Consider the following 20169-nt stretch of genomic DNA (forward strand, 5'->3'; position numbering starts at 1 on the left):
GAAATGTGATATTGTCCAAACCAGCCTGACCACTTGTTATGGAATCAGGCAGTATGCCCTGGTTTGATTATTCACAGCAATAAGATTCACAGATCCATTTGTGCACCAAAGTCCAGATAGCAGCGTATAGATGGGTGTAGTTTGGTTATGGGCTGGTGTAATTGTGCCCCCAGTAATATGTACATTCCCAGCAAAACAAATTATACACAGTACACCCAATTGTCCACCCCTTGCATAGACCATTGATCCTGCTCCTCCACAGTCACAGGAGAGGGGCACATCTAAACATCTTCTGTTGATTTACACTATTTTACACACCTCCATTGATTCCCAGTGAGCTCCTCCCCTTCTCATTATTCCATATGGCTCGTGGGAACCACCTGAGCTGCCATTCCATTTCCAGGTACCACGGTAGCTATTACACAGGTGCTGGCCTCCTAGTTGAGCATTTTGCATTCCCATACACATCTGCCCCCCAACGTCAGCCTTCTGAAGCCATCTCCCTTATAGACTATTTCTGTGGGAAAAGGGCCCATTTTCCCTCAGAATAACTGTAAAGGTTTCTGGGGACAGAAGCCTAGTGGTGGTAGTAGCCACTCTACCTGACCCCCTTGGATAATTTAATTACCAAGCTTCCATCCAATGTGACTGCACAGAGTTGCACATACAGTTACATTTATAGAACTGGGTTTTATCATTAAACAAAAACTTCCTTCTTGACATCTCACATAAGTATCCGAAGTACCCTTCATTAAAACTTCAGAAAAACAAAAAAGTGTGGAAAGGCAGGGGGAGAGGTGGAAAGAAACCAATTAAGCCTGCCAGGTCAGTTTAAAGTATAGGCTACCAGCAGCAAATTAAGTAAACTGAGGAAAAGAAGAAAAGGACATAGTTAGCTTTGATCCAAGAGTATGCTCCCTGGGTTGAAACAGTTGGGAACCCTTATCCTCAGGTTCTCATTCTGGCTCTGGGAGAAGAGTGGGGGTTGTTACCTGCTCCTGCAAACCCTGCCACTCCCCCCCCCCTTCTTTCTCTCCACTCCCCCAGGAGCAAGTCCCAGCTCCAGTCTCTAAAGATTGTCTGTTAACTCTGCTTTTGACTTTAAGCCCTGCTGTGCCAAATCATCTTTAACCATCCCTAACTAATTTACAACCCTTCAGCAGCCCTTGCTGAAGCAGCACCAAACTTGAAAGATTCCTGGCAGCTTCCCATAATGCTGCCCTTACTTCAAACCTCTCACAAGTTGACTGAAGAGCCTCCTTTCCCCGGAAGGCATTCAGTCCCCATGGGCAGGGACCTTCTTCCACTACCGTATACCAAGGAGGGTGGGCTCCTCAGCCACCCCCCATCCCTCTGGGTCCCCTAATGCTTCCTCCATTTCCTTGTTAATCTCATCCCAGGTTGACCCCTGCACGTGGTATGGGCCCTGGTTCTTCCTTATCCATTTATCCAAAAAAATCCTTTACCCTGGCTTGACAGAACTGGCAACTACTATCACGAGAGTTCGTGATACCCCCTCCAAGCAGCTGCGCAGACTGTTGGGGAGGGGGACTTACAGGCTGCCACTCACCTATCCAATGCAATGCATCCGAGTCACCAGCACCAAGATGTTAGGGGGCTTATTCCTTCACCCACTTACTTCCCTGGTCCTTCTCGCATGACAAGAGACCAACAATACCCGAAGGCCAAAGGTGCAAACAATTCAATGTTTATTGGGGTGAACTTCCAGCAAGCATGATTCCAATTTCCTTCCTTAGTATCCTCCTTCCCAGCTCTGACACCACAGAGCCTTACACTTGTGTCCCTGTTCCCATTCCTACCCTTAGCCAAACATGATTCCAATTTCCCCATTCCCTGTTCCCATTTCCCCTCCTCACACCCACCCACTCACTCCCTGATTGACTTCAGGCTATATAGTAGAACTTCAGTTCTGCTTAGCTATACCTTAACCAATCATTTTCCTGAAATTTAACTCACCAATCCTAACATATTGTAACGTGATTATGTAACCAATTATGTCCCACCACCTTAATTAGTTTACACCCAGCAAAATTCATTATACAGCAGACAGGAACAATCCCAGAACCAGACAGAGATTATACAGACAAACAATAGCAAAGTGGGAACTATAATGACAGAACAATACAGAAGTGAGGATTTCACATCCCAGCTATTGATAAGTGAGTTCTTGCCAGACAGGATGCTATCAACCTATGTTTCCTTTTACATCTTCTAGGCACTTCCCTTTCTCTGGAGGTGATAAGCATTATCAGGACAGGATTGTATTCCTAACAGACCAATAGCACCTTCTTTCAATGGTGCTAGTTTGCAATGGGAGGATGTGATCAGTTGCTTCCCAGCTTATGGCTGCCTCTGTTGCTTAGCCAAAGGCCTTAGCTTAAGAACAGGGCCTCAGACTGTCACAGTAAGAGAAGGCCCTTACACCGGCACACAGTGATTTTGATTCTTTCTTTTATACCTCTAGAACTAGCCAAGTGATAAGAATACACCTAAATTCTTAGAGTACAGACCTTTACAGACAGGCCTGAATATCTATATCCTAACAGCACACTTCCCATTCCCCTCCCTCTGCTATGGCCCCTTCCCTTCCACGGTCTCCCCACACCACTGTTCCCTGCCTTCCATGGGGCTGTGTAATCGTCCTCACTCAAGATCTGGTTGGGGAGCATGGCTTAGTGGTCAGAGTCACAACCCCTGACTGCCATGGGCTTGAGGGAAGGGGCGCCCAGGTCCTCCCAGTCTACCAGGCTCTGACCCAGGGCCCTTTGGGCTACCAGTAGGCTGGCAACCAAAGTTGTCCTCCCTGGGCCTCTTCCTCCCCTCATCCCTCTGGGTCAGTTTAGTTCACAATAAATAAGAGGCGGTTACCAATGTCCAAAGGATACGTCCCTCTCTGGGTGGGTCCTCCTTTCTGGGCAGCTATCACAGCCTTCAGGCTTCCCACTGCACTCTGCAGGTCTTCTCACCTCTCGCTCTACAACCCAAAGGAGCGAATTCCCCGTCTCTTAATTCCTCCAGCAGATGGAGCATTTGCTGCAGGTGGGGCAGGGCAGAGCTGGCTGAGCCCAAAATAATCCCTTAACCTCTTGTTGCATAGTGCGGCAACCCCATCACAGGCTGGCTGGGAACTCAGCTCCAATCCAACCCAGCAGCAAAATCTGTGTCTGGGGCCTTGGGGCTTTCCTCTCTGCCTCCGTGTCCTGTCCTGTCACCAGAGTAACAGGTTTCAGAGCTAAGATGCATAGGGTACTTCCCCCACCCCTTCAGAGAGTGTTCGGCTCAGGCTCTCTGCAGACTCAGGCAGCATTGCTGCACTGATTACAATCAGGGCAGTTCACACCTCTCTGAGCAATAGGCTCAGGCTCTCTGCAGACTCAGGCAGCATTCGTTCCATTCGGGAAAGTTCCCACCTCTCAGAGCGATGAGTTCAGCTCCCAGCCAACAGACATTTTGAAACTTTTCTTTGCAACCTTGAACGTTAGAGGTTTTGTTTTAAATGAAAACGGGGATTCTAATAAAAACTTGCAACTCCAGAAGCCAGGGCCCTGAGAATGGAACTAAACCCAGCCCCAATTCATTATCCAAACCTCTAAGGCCTCCCCAATAACCACACTCACCCCCAACACAACCCTTCCTTTCAATACCTCCATAACGACAACACTGACTTCCAAACTGTCACCTGTGAAGGTTGTCTTTATTACATGCAGCCTGGTAGAACACAGAGGTTGTGATCAGTGTCCCTTGTTGGTCAAGGAGTACTGACCGTGGAGGAAGTCCCTGCCTCAAAGACTTTACAGTCTGTTCAACGGATACAGAGCTGAGATTCTCCCTGGAGCCCCAGGGCTTTGGAAATGCGCTCCACATTACAATGTGTGGGGGTCAGACATCCTGGTTAGCAGCGGAGCGGGGGTGCCAAGGCAGACTTCCTGCCTGTCCTGGCACAGCGCCGTGCCCTGGAAGCGGCCAGCAGCAGATCTGGCTCCTAGGTGGAGGCACGCAAGAAGCTCTGCGTGGCTGTCACCCGCAGGCACCACCCCCCGCTCCCATTGGCTGGGAACCAGCCAATGGGAGTGCGGAGCTGGTGCTCGGGGCAGCACACGGAGCCCCATGGCCCCCCGACCTAGGAGCTGGACCTGCTGCTGGCCATTTCCGGGGCACAGTGCGGTGTCGGAGCAGATAGGATCTAGCCTGCCTTAGCCGGGCAGCACTGCCGATGGGACTATTAACAGCACGGTCGGCGGTGCTGATTAGAGCCGTCACGACCCAGCGTCTGACATTCCGCGACCCAGTACTGGGTCACAACAGACAGCTTGAAAACCACTGATCTAGTCTGACCTCCTGTATAGCACAGGCCAGAGAACTCCCTCCAAATAATTCCTAGAGCAGAGCTTGTAGGAAAGCCTCCACTCCTGATTTAAAAATTGCCAGGGATGGAGAATCCACCATGACCCATGGTAAATTGTTCCACTGGTTAATTACTCTGTTAAAAATGTATGCCTCATTGCCACCTTTTCTGCCTAAGGGATAGGGCGATCCAATCCCCATTAAAATTAATAAAGGGGGCATCTGAACCCCATGGTTATCTCTGAACACTCCCGCTCGCCCCCGTGCATCAAAAAGGCACTAGGAGTTTGGCTAGAAATCAAGGGATTAAATCCAAGGGGTTATTTGAAATAAGTGAGGTCCCTAAAACTGTTTAGCTTGCCTTAGCTGTACCCCTGCACCGGAGGGAGCACGTACGAAGGGAGACACATGTATGGGTTTTATGGGGCGCTATAAGGGATGAACCTTGGCTAATACACACCCCAGGGCTGGGACGTGTAGGGGGAGGCATGCGTGGCATTCTATGCTAGGTGGGTTCTCCGGTGCGTAATAAGGTGCGAGCACTAGAGGCATTTGAAGGGTCTCTCCCCAGTGTGGATCCGCAGGTGGCTGGCCAGCGTGGATGCCTGAGTGAAGCATTTTCTGCAGATGGGACATTTGTATGGTTTCTCCCCTGTGTGAACCGACTGGTGCCGGATCAGCTGGGAGCTGCGGACAAAACCCCTCCCGCAGGGGCACCTGTAGGGCCGCTCCCCCGTGTGGGTGCGCTGGTGCTGCAGGAGGTGGCAGCTCTGAGCAAAGCCCTTCCCGCACTCAGGGCATTTGTAGGGCCGCTCCCCCGTGTGGGTGCGCTGGTGCCGGTTCAGGTTGCGGATCTCGCTGAAGCCCTTCCCGCACTCAGGGCATTTATAGGGTCTCTCTCCCGTGTGGGTCCGGCAGTGCAGGGTGAGCTGGGAGCGCCGCAGGAAGCCCCTCCCGCAGTCGGGGCACTGGTAGGGGCGCTCCCCCGTGTGGGTTTGCTGGTGGCAGATCAGGTGGGAGCTCAGGCCAAAACTCTTCCCGCACACACCGCAGCTGAAAGGGCGCTCCCCGGTGTGAGTCCGCTGGTGCTGGATCAGGCCTGAGCTCTCGACGAAGCCCTTCCCACAGTCAGGGCACTGGTAGGGGCGCTCCCCGGTGTGGGATCTCTGGTGTCGGAGGAGCCGGGAGCTCCAAGGGAAGCTTTTCCCACACTCGGGGCACGTATTCGCTCTCTCCCTGGCCTGGGTCCCCCGAGACACCATGTCATATTCAGCTTCGACACCAGCTCTGGATTGACTCAGTTTCCCTGCCGGGGGGGCAGAATGGCAATGGAGAGCCTCATCAGTATCCTCCGGCTTGGGGCTCTGGGACGTCCTGGGCAGCTCCGCTCCCACAGTCCCTTCCCGCTGGGGGATCTCCTCAAAGTTCCCACTCGCCATCCCGGCACCTGCTGGGAGAGAGAGAGAGAATCCAGGTGGGGCTCGGTCCCTGCGCCGGGGTGAAGGGGGGGGGCAGCAAAGGGGTTTGTCGCTGAGCGGAAAACCTGATGGGCAGGACGCGAATCCCCCAAACCCTTCCCTGAGGGGAGAGGGGGGCCGGGGCTGCCCCAGCAGCCCAGCTGAGCCCCCAGGGAAAGGCTGGGGGAGGGGAGGGCTCCTGCCGGGGGGATCCGGGAGTGACACCTGCCGTGAGGACAGGGACCTGCTGGGGACGATACTGGGAGGAGGCAGAACTGGGGGCTCCCGGCGGCTTTGCTGGGGTCCCAGCTGGTCCCTTCCCGCCCGGACGGTCTCCGAGCCGGCGTCGCTCACCCCTCACCTGGGTGGGCGCCTCTCGGGGTCTCCCCGCCCTCGGAGCCCGGGAGATCCTGGTAATTCTCCTGCGGCGCGTCCCGCAGCGCTGCCTCTGCCCGTCCGCCGGGAGCCCCCCGCCCCGCGGGAGCCTCCTCCAGCCCCGCCGGGAGCCACCGGGGCGGGCACCCCGCGCCGCACCTGCCCCGGGGGCCAGCGTCCCCAGCACTCGGGCTGCGGCGGGAGCGACTTTCGGACAGGGCGGGGGCGGGGGCGGCTTTCGGCGCGGCCCACTTGGCCGAGGTCTCTGGGAAATGGAGTCTCCCTTGGCCGTGCCCCGGGGGGGCTGGTTGGGGGGGGGGGGCTGGAGGGTTCCGCCCCCTGTTGAATATTCATGAAGGGGCGGGGAGCGGGCCCCTTTGTTCAGGGCGGTCCCCGTTGCCGAGAGACCCGCTCCGGCTGAAGCGGGAATTCATTCCGGGCAGGTCTCGGAGCCGTGTTCCAGGGGAGGTCAGACACGAGGATCCCAGCGGTGCTTTGCGGCTTGAAGAGCTACGAATCTCCCCGTGGCCTGGCAGGCGCAGGGAGGCCCGGGGGCAGGGCTGGGGCAGGAGAAGGATGGGCAGGCAGGACGGACGGGCCTCTGGAGCGAGGCTGGAGAGCCAGGGGCTGGTGAGCCCAGAGAGGGGGGGAGGGAGAGGGGACCGGAGCGAGGAGCGAGGTGGAGACAGGAGCTTAGGATCTTCTGTGCCACAAAACCCTCAGGGGGCGTTCAGTGGACTTGAAAGGCAACAGATCCCAGAGGAAGAACTTTAGGGCAGCAGTCCCAGCCCCGAGCCAGGCCTGCCCAAGGCAGACCCAAGGTGGGAGAGGGAAAGAGGCTCAGAGAAGGGAATGACTCCCTCAAGGTCCAGGAATACCTAGTCCAATGCTAGTGCCTTCTCCACCAAAAGATTGCACACGTCTCTTTCTCCAGCAGGCCCTACTCAGTGCACACACCAGGGGCTCACGCTTTCCTTCCATTCAAGTTCCCTGTGTGCCACCCTCCCAACCCCTCTATTTCAGGGACTCCCTCCTTCTCCCTCAGGCCAGGGGCAATGGAGAGCCTCAGCAGTATCTTCCCGCTTCCGCTCCTGGTGGGAAAAGCTAAACCACATTAAATAAGAGGGGGTTACCAATGTCCAAAGGATACGTCCCTCTCTGGGTGGGTCCTCCTTTCTGGGCAGCTATCACAGCCTTCAGGCTTCCCACCCTGCACTCTGCAGGTCTTCTCACCTCTCGCTCTGCAACCCAAAGGAGCGAATTCCCTGTCTCTTAATTCCTCCAGCAGATGGAGCATTTGCTGCAGGTGGGGCAGGGCAGAGCTGGCTGAGCCCAAAATAATCCCTTAACCCTTGTTGCCCAGTGTGGCAACCCCATCACAGGCTGGCTGGGAACTCAGCTCCAATCCAACCCAGCAGCAAAATCTGTGTCTGGGGCCTTGGGGCTTTCCTCTCTGCCTCAGTGTCCTGTCCTGTCACCAGAGTAACAGGTTTCAGAGCTAAGATGCATAGGGTACTTCCCCCACCCCTTCAGAGAGTGTTCGGCTCAGGCTCTCTGCAGACTCAGGCAGCATTGCTGCACTGATTACAATCAGGGCAGTTCACACCTCTCTGAGCAATAGGCTCAGGCTCTCTGCAGACTCAGGCAGCATTCGTTCCATTCGGGAAAGTTCCCACCTCTCAGAGCGATGAGTTCAGCTCCCAGCCAAGAGACATTTTGAAACTTTTCTTTGCAACCTTGAGGGTTAGAGATTTTGTTTTTAATGAAAACGGGGTTTCTGATAAAAACTTGCAACTCCAGAAGCCAGGGTCCGGAGAATGGAACTAAACCCAGCCCCAATTCATTATCCAAACCTCTAAGGCCTCCCCAATAACCACACTCACCCCCAACACAACCCTTCCTTTCAATACCTCCATAACGACAACACTGACTTCCAAACTGTCACCTGTGAAGGTTGTCTTTATTACATGCAGCCTGGTAGAACACAGAGGTTGTGATCAGTGTCCCTTGTTGGTCAAGGAGTACTGACCGTGGAGGAAGTCCCTACCTCAAAGACTTTACAGTCTGTTCAGCGGATACAGAGGTGAAATTCTCCCTGGAGCCCCAGGGCTTTGGAAACGCGCTCCACATTACAATGTGTGGGGATCAGACATCGAAAGGTGCCTAGATTCATAGATCCCAAGGTCAGAAGGGACCCTTGTGATCATCTAGTCCAGTGGTTTTTAAACTTTTTTTCTGGCCACCCAGTTGAAAAACATTGTTGATGCCCGTGACCCACCGGAGCTGGGGATGAGGGGTTTGGGTGTGGGAGGGGCTCAGGGCTGGGGGTTGAGGTGCAGGGGTGAGGGCTGTGGGGTGGGCCAGGAATGAGGGGTTCAGGGTGTAGTCGGGGGCTCTGGGCTGGGGCAGGGGGTTAGGGTGCAGGATGGGGGCAGGGCTCTGGGCTGGGGGTGCCGGCTATGGGGTGGTGCCAGGGATGAGAGGTTTGGGGTGCAGGAGGAAGATCCAGGTTTGGGGTGGGGGGCTCAGGCTAGGGCAGGGGATTGGGGCATGGGCTTACCTCGGATGGCTCCTGGTTAGCGGTGCAGCAGGGGTGCTAAGGCAGACTTCCTGCCGGTCCCGGCACAGCGCCGTGCCCTGGAAGCGGCCAGCAGCAGATCTGGCTCCTAGGTGGAGGCACGCAAGAAGCTCTGCACGGCTCTCAGCCACAGGTACCGCCCCCCGCTCCCATTGGCTGGGGAGCACGGACCTGGTGCTCGGGGCAGCGCACGGAGCCCTGTGGCCCCCCGACCTAGGAGCTGGACCTGCTGCTGGCCATTTCCGGGGCACAGTGCGGTGTCGGAGCAGATAGGATCTAGCCTGCCTTAGCCGGGCAGCACTGCCGATGGGACTATTAACAGCACGGTCGGCGGTGCTGATTAGAGCCGTCACGACCCAGCGTCTGACATTCCGCGACCCAGTACTGGGTCACAACAAACAGCTTGAAACCCACTGATCTAGTCTGACCTCCTGTATAGGACAGGCCAGAGAACTCCCTCCAAATAATGCCTAGAGCAGAGCTCGTAGGAAAGCCTCCACTCCTGATTTAAAAATTGCCAGGGATGGAGAATCCACCATGACCCATGGTAAATTGTTCCAGTGGTTAATTACTCTGTTAAAAATGTATGTCTTATTGCCACCTTTTCTGCCTAAGGGATAGGGCGATCCAATCCCCATTAAAATTAATAAAGGGGGCATCTGAACCCCATGGTTATCTCTGAACACCCCCCCCCCCCACTTCGTGCATCAAAAAGGCACTAGGAGTTTGGCTAGAAATCAAGGGATTAAATCCAAGGGGTTATTTGAAATAAGTGAGGTCCCTAAAACTGTTTAGCTCACCTTAGCTGTACCCCTGCACCGGAGGGAGCACGTACGAAGGGAGACACATGTATGGGTTTTATGGGGCGCTATAAGGGATGAACCTTGGCTAATACACACCCCAGGGCTGGGACGTGTAGGGGGAGGCATGCATGGCATTCTATGCTATATGGGTTCTCCGGTGCGTAATGAGGTGCGAGCTCCGAACAAAGCTCTTCCCACACTGGGGGCATTTGAAGGGTCTCTCCCCAGTGTGGATCCGCAGGTGGCTGGCCAGCGTGGATGCCTGAGTGAAGCATTTTCTGCAGATGGGACATTTGTATGGTTTCTCCCCTGTGTGAACCGACTGGTGCCGGATCAGCTGGGAGCTGCGGACAAAACCCCTCCCGCAGGGGCACCTGTAGGGCCGCTCCCCCGTGTGGGTGCGCTGGTGCTGCAGGAGGTGGCAGCTCTGAGCAAAGCCCTTCCCGCACTCAGGGCATTTGTAGGGCCGCTCCCCCGTGTGGGTGCGCTGGTGCCGGTTCAGGTTGCGGATCTCGCTGAAGCCCTTCCCGCACTCAGGGCATTTATAGGGTCTCTCTCCCGTGTGGGTCCGGCAGTGCAGGGTGAGCTGGGAGCGCCGCAGGAAGCCCCTCCCGCAGTCGGGGCACTGGTAGGGGCGCTCCCCCGTGTGGATGTGCTGGTGGCGGATCAGGTGGGAGCTCAGGCCAAAACTCTTCCCGCACACACCGCAGCTGAAAGGGCGCTCCCCGGTGTGAGTCCGCTGGTGCTGGATCAGGCCTGAGCTCTCGACGAAGCCCTTCCCACAGTCAGGGCACTGGTAGGGGCGCTCCCCGGTGTGGGATCTCTGGTGTCGGAGGAGCCGGGAGCTCCAAGGGAAGCTTTTCCCACACTCGGGGCACGTATTCGCTCTCTCCCTGGCCTGGGTCCCCCGAGACACCATGTCATATTCAGCTTCGACACCAGCTCTGGATTGACTCAGTTTCCCTGCCGGGGGGGCAGAATGGCAATGGAGAGCCTCATCAGTATCCTCCGGCTTGGGGCTCTGGGACGTCCTGGGCAGCTCCGCTCCCACAGTCCCTTCCCGCTGGGGGATCTCCTCAAAGTTCCCACTCGCCATCCCGGCACCTGCTGGGAGAGAGAGAGAGAATCCAGGTGGGGCTCGGTCCCTGCGCCGGGGTGAAGGGGGGGGGGCAGCAAAGGGGTTTGTCGCTGAGCGGAAAACCTGATGGGCAGGACGCGAATCCCCCAAACCCTTCCCTGAGGGGAGAGGGGGGCCGGGGCTGCCCCAGCAGCCCAGCTGAGCCCCCAGGGAAAGGCTGGGGGAGGGGAGGGCTCCTGCCGGGGGGATCCGGGAGTGACACCTGCCGTGAGGACAGGGACCTGCTGGGGACGATACTGGGAGGAGGCAGAACTGGGGGCTCCCGGCGGCTTTGCTGAGGTCCCAGCTGGTCCCTTCCCGCCCGGACGGTCTCCGAGCCGGCGTCGCTCACCCCTCACCTGGGTGGGCGCCTCTCGGGGTCTCCCCGCCCTCGGAGCCCGGGAGATCCTGGTAATTCTCCTGCGGCGCGTCCCGCAGCGCTGCCTCTGCCCGTCCGCCGGGAGCCCCCCGCCCCGCGGGAGCCTCCTCCAGCCCCGCCGGGAGCCACCGGGGCGGGCACCCCGCGCCGCACCTGCCCCGGGGGCCAGCGTCCCCAGCACTCGGGCTGCGGCGGGAGCGACTTTCGGACAGGGCGGGGGCGGGGGCGGCTTTCGGCGCGGCCCACTTGGCCGAGGTCTCTGGGAAATGGAGTCTCCCTTGGCCGTGCCCCGGGGGGGCTGGTTGGGGGGGGGGCTGGAGGGTTCCGCCCCCTGTTGAATATTCATGAAGGGGCGGGGAGCGGGCCCCTTTGTTCAGGGCGGTCCCCGTTGCCGAGAGACCCGCTCCGGCTGAAGCGGGAATTCATTCCGGGCAGGTCTCGGAGCCGTGTTCCAGGGGAGGTCAGACACGAGGATCCCAGCGGTGCTTTGCGGCTTGAAGAGCTACGAATCTCCCCGTGGCCTGGCAGGCGCAGGGAGGCCCGGGGGCAGGGCTGGGGCAGGGCTGGGGCAGGAGAAGGATGGGCAGGCAGGACGGACGGGCCTCTGGAGCGAGGCTGGAGAGCCAGGGGCTGGTGAGCCCAGAGAGGGGGGGAGGGAGAGGGGACCCGAGCGAGGAGCGAGGTGGAGACAGGAGCTTAGGATCTTCTGTGCCACAAAACCCTCAGGGGGCGTTCAGTGGACTTGAAAGGCAACAGATCCCAGAGGAAGAACTTTAGGGCAGCAGTCCCAGCCCCGAGCCAGGCCTGCCCAAGGCAGACCCAAGGTGGGAGAGGGAAAGAGGCTCAGAGAAGGGAATGACTCCCTCAAGGTCCAGGAATACCTAGTCCAATGCTAGTGCCTTCTCCACCAAAAGATTGCACACGTCTCTTTCTCCAGCAGGCCCTACTCAGTGCACACACCAGGGGCTCACGCTTTCTTGCCATTCAAGTTCCCTGTGTGCCACCATCCCAACCCCTCTATTTCAGAGACCCCCCCCTCCTTCTCCCTCAGGCCAGGAGCTCTGTGTGTCCCCCATTTCCTCCCATGCCAGCAGGTCCCACACATTTCCAGTCGTGTGTGCTGCTCCAGGACAGGCCTGGCTCTACAATGGTTGAGTTCGGGTGTTATTCCCGCAGCCTCTCGCCACTTTCTGGAGGAACCCAAGTGAGAGAAAAGAATTGGTGACTGGTAACAACTGATATCTCAGCCAAACTGGAGCAGACCTTCCAGGACAAAGAAAAGGCACTTCTCCAGCCCAAGGGCTTTCCCTCTGCTTAATTTCAGAACCCTGCTACAAATGAGAGAGGTGTTAGAGCTTCTCAAAGAAAGGCTGCAAAAACATTTCATAAATCAAAACATGGACATTTTTGTTATTTTAATGTTTCCAGCCTGGTTATACCCAGAGGGACCAATCAAGTGTGGGATCCCAATGTGCTAGGCATTGTACATATTGAAGAGACAGGCCCTGTCCCAAAGAGCTTATATGTATATATTGTGACAAAGTTCCTCCTCTGCCTTGGTGGGTCCTGCACTTATTGGCGGATTTGATCGCCTCAGAGATTCACGGCAGCCCTCAGATTGGCCACTTTTGCTAGTGCCTCAAACCCGCTATTCATTCATATTACCTCATCACTGGCCAGCATGGGGAAAGGGAGGAGATCAATCCCAGCAGCCTCTGCTCACCCACCTAGTGGGTTGGGGGATAGGCCAGGGACCTTCCCCTCTGGTGGGACCCACAGTCCATGTCACCTCCTCTTGTATCAAATAGGGAGTTGAGAGGGATGAGGGGGAACCCAGGTCCACCCTCTACTCTGGGTTCCAGCCCAGGGCCCTGTGGATTGCAGCTGTCTACAGTGTCTCCTGTAACAACTGCATGACAGCTACAACTACCTGGGCTACTTCCCCATGGCCTCCTCCCAGCTCCTTCTTTATCCTCACCACAGGACCTTCCTTCTGATGTCTGATAACGCTTGTACTCCTCCATCCTCCAGCAGTACACCTTCTCACTCTCAGCTTCTTGCACGCCTCTTGCTCCCAGCTCCTTGCATGTGCCTCACTAACTGAAGGAAGGTCCTTTTTAAAACCAGGTGCCCTGATTAGCCTGCCTGTCCTAATTGATTCTGGTAGCTTCTTAATTGGTTCCAGGTGTCCTAATTAGCCTGCCTTAATTGGTTCCAGCAACTTCCTGATTGTTCTGCAACAGCCCATTATTTTACTCAGGGTAAAGGCACCTGCTTAATCTGGGGCTAATATATCTACCTTTGATCACTCTGCTGTAGCCATCTGGCCTGATCCTGTCACAATATATATAATAAAACTAGGTTTGGCAGAATTTTTAGAAATAATTTCAACAGTTAATACCAAAGTTTATTTTTTTTTAATCTCTTTAAATTTTCACAGTCGCCGGAAATTAAGTCGGGAGGGTCAGATAATTATTTAATGATAGCAGATGTTGAGATTCAAAAAATTCTAGTTTTATAAACCATTAAAACCAAATTGTCAACTTCACATGTCAAAATATACAAAGTCAATATCCTGACATCATCAAATCCTACCTATTTTACTATTCATTCATTAGTGGATTTGTAATAAGTTTATTTCCAGTCACTGGATTTTGACTCCAAGAAGTTCTAAAGCAGCATTTTTCTTACTTTGCCTATCTGTAAATTTTGATTATCACTGGAAATATTTTGTCACTGGTTTGTGTGTGCACGGTGAAATTGACATTTACCAACTAAAAATCTATTCCTGACAAGGCTTTATGTAGATTCACAGATTCTAAAGCCATTGTGGTCATCTAGTCTGACCTCCTGTATCTCATAGTCCATAGATCTTCCCCAAAATAATTCCTAGAGCAGAGCTTTCAAAAAAAATCCCATCTTGATTTAAAAATTGTCAGAGATGGAGATCCACTACAGCCCTTGGTCAGTTCTCCAATGGTTAATTACTCTGACCATTAAAAAATTATGCCTTATTTCCAGTCTGAATTTGTCTGACTTCAACTTCCAGCCACTGGATTGTGTTAGATCTTTCTCTGCTAGACTGAGGAGTTCATTATTAAACATTTTTTTCCTGTGGAGTTACTTATAGACTGTGATCAAGTCATCTCATAATCTTCTCTTTGTTCAGCGAAATAGATTGAGCTCCTTGAGTCTGCCACCATAAGGCATGCTTTCTAATCCTTTAATCATTCTTGTGGCTATTTTCTGACCTCTCTCCAATTTATCAACATTCTTCTTGAATTGTAGGTACCAGAACTGGACACAATATTCCAGCAGTGGTTGCAAAAGTGCCAAATACAAAGGTAAAATAACTTCTCTACTCCCACTTGAGAGTCCCCTGTTTATGCATCCCAGGATTGCTTTAGATCTTTTGGCTACAGCATTGCAGGGAGAGCTCGTGTTCAGCTGATTATCCACCATAACTTCCAAATCTTTTCCAGAGTCCCTGCTTCCCAGGACAGTCCCCCATCCTGTAAGTCTGGCCAACACTCTTTGTTCCCAGATGTATACATTTACATTTAGCTGTATTAAACACAGGGTGTAATACAGGATGAACAAGGCACTAGCAGGGTTGGAAATAAGAGGCTACATGGGAGCCAAGTGATCAAATAAATAACCCTCCCAAAATGTTTAATGCCAACATTCAAAATCCCCTTAACCACATCCCTGAGTAGGAGTGAAGGAACGGGTGTGGATTCTCTGATGGGCAATAAGGTTTGAGCTCCGGCTGAAGCTCTTCCCACATTCAGGGCAGTTATAGGGGCGCTCCCCCGTGTGGGTGCGCTGGTGTTTATTAAGATCAGAGCTGCCAACAAAGCTTTTCCCGCAGTCGGGGCATTTATAGGGTCTCTCTCCCGTATGGGTTCTTTGGTGGGTGATAAGGTACGAGCTCCGACCAAAGCTCTTCCCACATTCAGGGCAGGTATAGGGTCGCTCCCCAGTGTGAATCCTCTGGTGCTTAATAAGAGCGGAGCTGTCGACGAAACCACTCCCACAGTTGGGGCATTTATAAGGTCTCTCTCCTGTGTGGGTTCTCAGGTGCCTGTCGAGCCTGGAGCTTAGGCTAAACTTCTTCCCACACTCAGTGCAGACGTAGGGTTTATCCTCTGTGTGGACTATCCGGTGCCGGATGAGGTGAGAGCTCAGCGAGAAGCTTCTCCCGCAGTCGGAGCATTTATAGGGTCGCTCTCCTGTGTGGGTGACTTGGTGTCTAATAAGGTGTGAGCTCACACGGAAGCATTTTCCACACTGGGGACACTTATAGGGTCTCTCTACTTTATGGATCTCCTGGGGTGGGCTCAGAGAGTGGCTTTCTCCATGGTCAGGGCGTCTATAGGGTCGCTCCCCTGTGTGGATTCGCTGGTGCTGCTTCAGGTTCGACTTCTGGTTGAAGCTCTTCCCACAGTCAGGGCATTTGTAAGGCCGCTCTCCAGTATGCACCATTTGATGCTGGAGCAGGCGGGAGCTCAGAGAGAAACTCTTCCCACAGTCAGTGCATTTATAGGGTCGCTCCCCTGTGTGGATCCTCTGATGCTGCATGTGATTGGACCTCTGACTAAAACTCTTCCCACAGACAGAGCATGTGTAGGGTTTTTCTCCCGTGTGGGATCTCTCATGGCGGATGAGCATAGAGCTCTGGGTGAAGCTTTTCCCGCATTCGGGGCATTTATAGGGTCTCTCTGCTGTGCAGGTTCTTTGCAAGCCAAGGAGCTTCTCAGAACATTCTTCATCAGTGGGTTCTCCCTCTGTGTCTCCCTGCTGCCGTCCTCTCCTTCCCTGGCTATAACCATTGTCTCCCTGCTCAGGGCTCTGGGGCATCCCTTGCAGGTCTGCGCCCGCAGGCTCATCTTGATGGGGATTCCACTTCTTGGTCCTGGAACCTGCTGGGAGAGAGAGAGAATCCAGCTGGGACTTGTTCCCTGCTGGGCAGAGAAGGGGCAGCAAAGGGGTTTGTCACTGAGCAGAAAACCTGATGGGCAGGAAGTGAAACCCCTGGCAGGGCAGATCCTGGCTATGCCCAGTGAATCATCGGTGTTGTTATAGGCCTGGGCATCAGTGGAAAGTATCTACTCTGCCCAGAAGCAACATTTATACCACCCTCCCACTCTCCAGCTGCCCCCTCACTGTGATGTCGTGGCTGCAGGCTCAGAAATCTGGAGGGTTTATGCAAATGAGCCAATCCCCTAATTTCCATATAATTATGCAAACAAGACTATGAATATAATATCCCCTCAATAATAATAATAAGTTTAAAAAGGGATTCTCCCCATTCTCTCTAGTCTCCTCTTGAGGTTTCCCTGAGTGCACTCCCTTTGGCTCCCAATCTTGCTCCCCACCTATGCTGTAACCATAGAGAACACGTCTCTCTAGCCCGCCTGTAACCACAGAGATGGGCCTAGAAGAATGCACGTCTCTTTGGCCCACCTGTAACCAAAGAGTGAGGGCTTAGACTTCATATTCCCAACCCCACCCCCCAGTAAATAGCGATGAGACTCAGAGCACAAATCTCCCTGGCCTGCCAGTAACATAGAGACCCAGCGTAGAGTGTGCATCTTCCAGGCTCAACCATAATCATAGAGACTATATCTAGAGTGTGCACTTCCCTGGCTCCCCTGTATCCAAAGAGATGGGGCCTAGAATGTGCATTTCCCCATGCCTGCATGTAACCATAGAGCAGGGCCAAGCATGCACATCTCCCCAGCTCTGCTGAAACCGTAGAGATGGAGCCTAGAGTGCGCATCTCTCCAATTCCGCTGTAACCATAGAGATGGGGCCTCGAGTGCACATCTCTCCAATTCTGCTGTAACCATAGAGATGGGGCCTCGAGTGCGCATCTCTCCAATTCCGCTGTAACCATAGAGATGGGGCCTCGAGTGCGCATCTCTCCAATTCCGCTGTAACCATAGAGATGGGGCCTCGAGTGCGCATCTCCCCAATTCCGCTCTAACCATAGAGATGGGGCCTCGAGTGCGCATCTCTCCAATTCCGCTGTAACCATAGAGATGGGGCCTCCAGTGCGCATCTCCCCAATTCTGCTGTAACCATAACAACGGAGCCTAGAGTGCCTGTTCCCCCATCGGGGGTGACTGGCCCCTTTAAGGGGAAATGGGCCCAGCTCCACCTGTGCCATAATTAATGGCATCCCAGCCTGAGGCTGCGGGAATAATGGGGTTGGATCTTAGTGTGGTGAACACCTGGGCCTCATAATAGAAAGGCTTAAGAGAACACAGTGAGGGGCTTGATGTAGAGCAGAGGTGACGACCCATGCCATGCCATGCCAGGCCAGGCCAGGCCAGTTCACTTCCATTCCATTCCTGTGGTGGGGCCCTAGAATGAGGGGCCAGGCTCCAGGGATGCCGTCCTGTGGCCAGCGTTCCACAAGAGAAACAGGGAACTGACAAGGAGTCCTGGAGGAATGAGAGGCCCAAGCGTGGAGAGGGCTGAGAAATGCTTTGGGAGTGTTTAATTTTGTTTGTCGTTTTGAGTTCTATGGAGAAGCCCTGGGATTTGCTACTCTGTGAAAGAAGCTTGTGATTTTGCTAGGTTCTGTTTAATTTGGAAGGACTTTGGGCTGTATTAACAGGAGTGTTGTGTGTAAGACACAAGAGGTAATTGTCCCGCTCTACTCAGCACTGGGAGACACCCCAGCTGGAGAACGGTGTCGCAGTCTGGGCACCACATTTTAGGAAAGATGCTGAAGAGAGTCCAGAGAACAGCAACATAAACAATAAAAGGTTCAGAAAACCTGACCTCTGAGGAAAGGTTAAAAAACCCAGGGCATGTTCAGTCTTGAGAAAAGAAGACTGAGGTGGGGGGACCTGATAACAATCTAAAAATAAGCCAAGTGATCAACTGAAGGCAGGACAAGAAGCAACCAGGCTTAATCTGCAGCAAGGGAGCTTTAGGTTAGATATTAAGAAAACTTTGCAAAAAGAAAAGGAGGACTTGTGGCACCTTAGAGACTAACCAATTTATTTGAGCATAAGCTTTCGTGAGCTACAGCTCACTTCATCGGATGCATAAAGTGGAAAGTACAGTGACTTTCCACTTTATGCATCCGATGAAGTGAGCTGTAGCTCACGAAAGCTTATGCTCAAATAAATTGGTTAGTCTCTAAGGTGCCACAAGTCCTCCTTTTCTTTTTGCGAATACAGACTAACACGGCTGCTACTCTGAAACCTAAGAAAACTTTCTAACTCTATGGATAGTTCAGAGGCAACATGTTCCAGGGCTGGAGGTTGTGGAGTCCCCATCATTGGAGGTTTTTAAGAACAGGCTGGACAAACCACTGCCAGGGATGGTCTAGGTTTACTTGGTCCCACCTTAGCACAGGGAGATGGACTTACATTTTTATGATTTTGCAGTGGGACCAGGGGGGAGGTGGGTGAAGGGACTGTGAAGAGGCCAGCGTGGGGTTTGACCAGTTACAGCTGGACTTGGATACCCCGGAAGGGCACTGAACTTGAAGTGTGACCTGTCTTGAAGGCTGAGTCACCCAGAAAAAAACCACAGCAAAGCCAGATCAGCCGACAAAAGGGGGTGCTGAAGCTGGACGAATCCCTGTCGTGTCCTGACCCCAGAGGGTGCTTGGGTGGTGAGTGCACCCCCATAACACTCCCCGCAGCCACAGAGATGGGGTCTAGCAGCACCTCTCCCATCCTTCTCTGCACATGCACACCCGGCCCTTCCCCACTTGCACACGTGTGTGCACCCCCCCTCCCCATGCACACCCATCCTCTCACCCTGCCACCTGCACACACTTCCTCCGCTCCCTGGGTGGATGGAAAGGGAACCTGAGTGGTGTGTGTGGGAGGGGGGCAGTGTTCAGGGAGATGCTGCTGCTCAGGGAGGGCAGGAGACTGCGGAGGATTTAGGGTTCTCTTGGAGACGGGGGGGTGTCTCCAGCTGTTGCTGATGGGGACGGAGAGGCAGAGTCAGCACTTGGGGATGTGGAAGGGGCAGCTGGCCCCGTGGGGGGGTGACCCCCTCTATCTATGGGGTGATGAGGTTCCAGGGGCGGTTCCCTCAGGAATCTAACGGGGTGGGGAGGAGTCCTGGACCGAAGCCTCCCCCCGGGGCACCTCCGAGCCCCCCGAGCCCCGGGGGGGGGGCAGCTGCTCCTCACCCAGCGAGGTCAAGGTCTTGTCATTCTCCTGCATGACGTCCCTGCAGAGCGGCCTCGGAGCCTCCCCCAGAAGCCCCCACTCCGCCCGGGAGAACCACCAGGGAGCCGCCGGCTGCTGCTGGGGCAGGAGCTAAGGGGGTGGGAAGGGGCTGGGGCTGGGAGCCTGTCCACGTTGAGTGCCCTCCCCCCTGCACGGGGCTCTGGGAAATGGAGTCCCCCTTTGCAATGCACCCTGGGCAGGGCTGGTCATTGACGCCGGGGCGTGCTGGAGATTATTTCAGCGCCACCTTCTTTTGCATAGTTATGATGGGGGCGGGGAGCTGTACCCTCCCCTGTGGGCGCATGGCAGGGCGAGGGAGCCCCAGAGAGCTGGCAGGGGACGGGAAGGATCAGCAGGCAGCCGAGACTGGAAAGGCAGGGCGGGGACTGCTTAGTGTAGGGCAGTGGTCTCCAACCTTTTTACACCCAAGATCACTTTTTGAAAGTAAGGGCAACCCAGGAGCTATTCCCGCCCCTTCCCCAAGGCCCCGCCCCACTCACTCCACCCCCCCCCAACAGTCGCTCTCCCCCACCCTCACTCATTTTCACGGGGCTGGGGCAGGGGGTTGGGGTACAGGAGGGGGCTCTGGGCTGAGCCTGGGGCAGGGGTGTAGGAGAGGGTGAGAGGTGCAAGCTCTGGGAGGGAGTTTGGGTGCAGGAGGGGGCTCTGGGCTGGGGCAGAGTGCTGGGGTGCAGAAGAGGGTGCGGGCTGTGGGCTCTGGGAGAGAGGGTCAGGGCTGGGGCAGGAGGCTGGGTTGCAGGAGAGGGTGGGTGTGCTGGCTCTGGGAGGGGGGTCAGGGCTGGGGTTTGGGGTACAGGAGGGGATTCAGGGTGCTGGGTCCAGGAGGGGGCTCAGGGTTGGGGTGCAGCCTCCTGCCGGGCAGCATTT

The 20169-nt window shown here is 54.8% G+C and overlaps 1 protein-coding gene across 1 annotated transcript; it reads right to left on the reverse strand.

Moving 5' to 3' along the window:
* Window positions 1-1457: 1457 nt before the first annotated feature.
* Window positions 1458-19382, reverse strand: LOC140913698 (uncharacterized). The gene is made up of 3 exons (XM_073350503.1): window positions 19242-19382; window positions 9720-10682; window positions 1458-5602 (listed from the first exon to the last, which is right to left on the reverse strand). Exons 1-3 carry the CDS (start codon window positions 19273-19275, stop codon window positions 4908-4910), a joined length of 1692 nt encoding a protein of 563 aa, XP_073206604.1. The 5' UTR covers window positions 19276-19382; the 3' UTR covers window positions 1458-4907.
* Between the last annotated feature and the right edge of the window lie 787 nt (window positions 19383-20169).

This window comes from Lepidochelys kempii, chromosome 6 (assembly GCF_965140265.1).
Source record: "Lepidochelys kempii isolate rLepKem1 chromosome 6, rLepKem1.hap2, whole genome shotgun sequence".
Classification (NCBI taxonomy): domain Eukaryota; kingdom Metazoa; phylum Chordata; order Testudines; family Cheloniidae; genus Lepidochelys; species Lepidochelys kempii.

Coding starts and splice junctions, on each gene's coding strand:
- LOC140913698 (XM_073350503.1), bottom strand. CDS start 19,275: ATGCAGGAGAATGACAAGACCTTGACCTCGCTGG. Junction 10,683..19,241: donor CAAGACCTTGACCTCGCTGG/GTGAGGAGCAGC, acceptor CTCTCCCAGCAG/GTGCCGGGATGGCGAGTGGG. Junction 5,603..9,719: donor GCACCGGAGAACCCATATAG/CATAGAATGCCA, acceptor GGACCCAGGCCA/GGGAGAGAGCGAATACGTGC.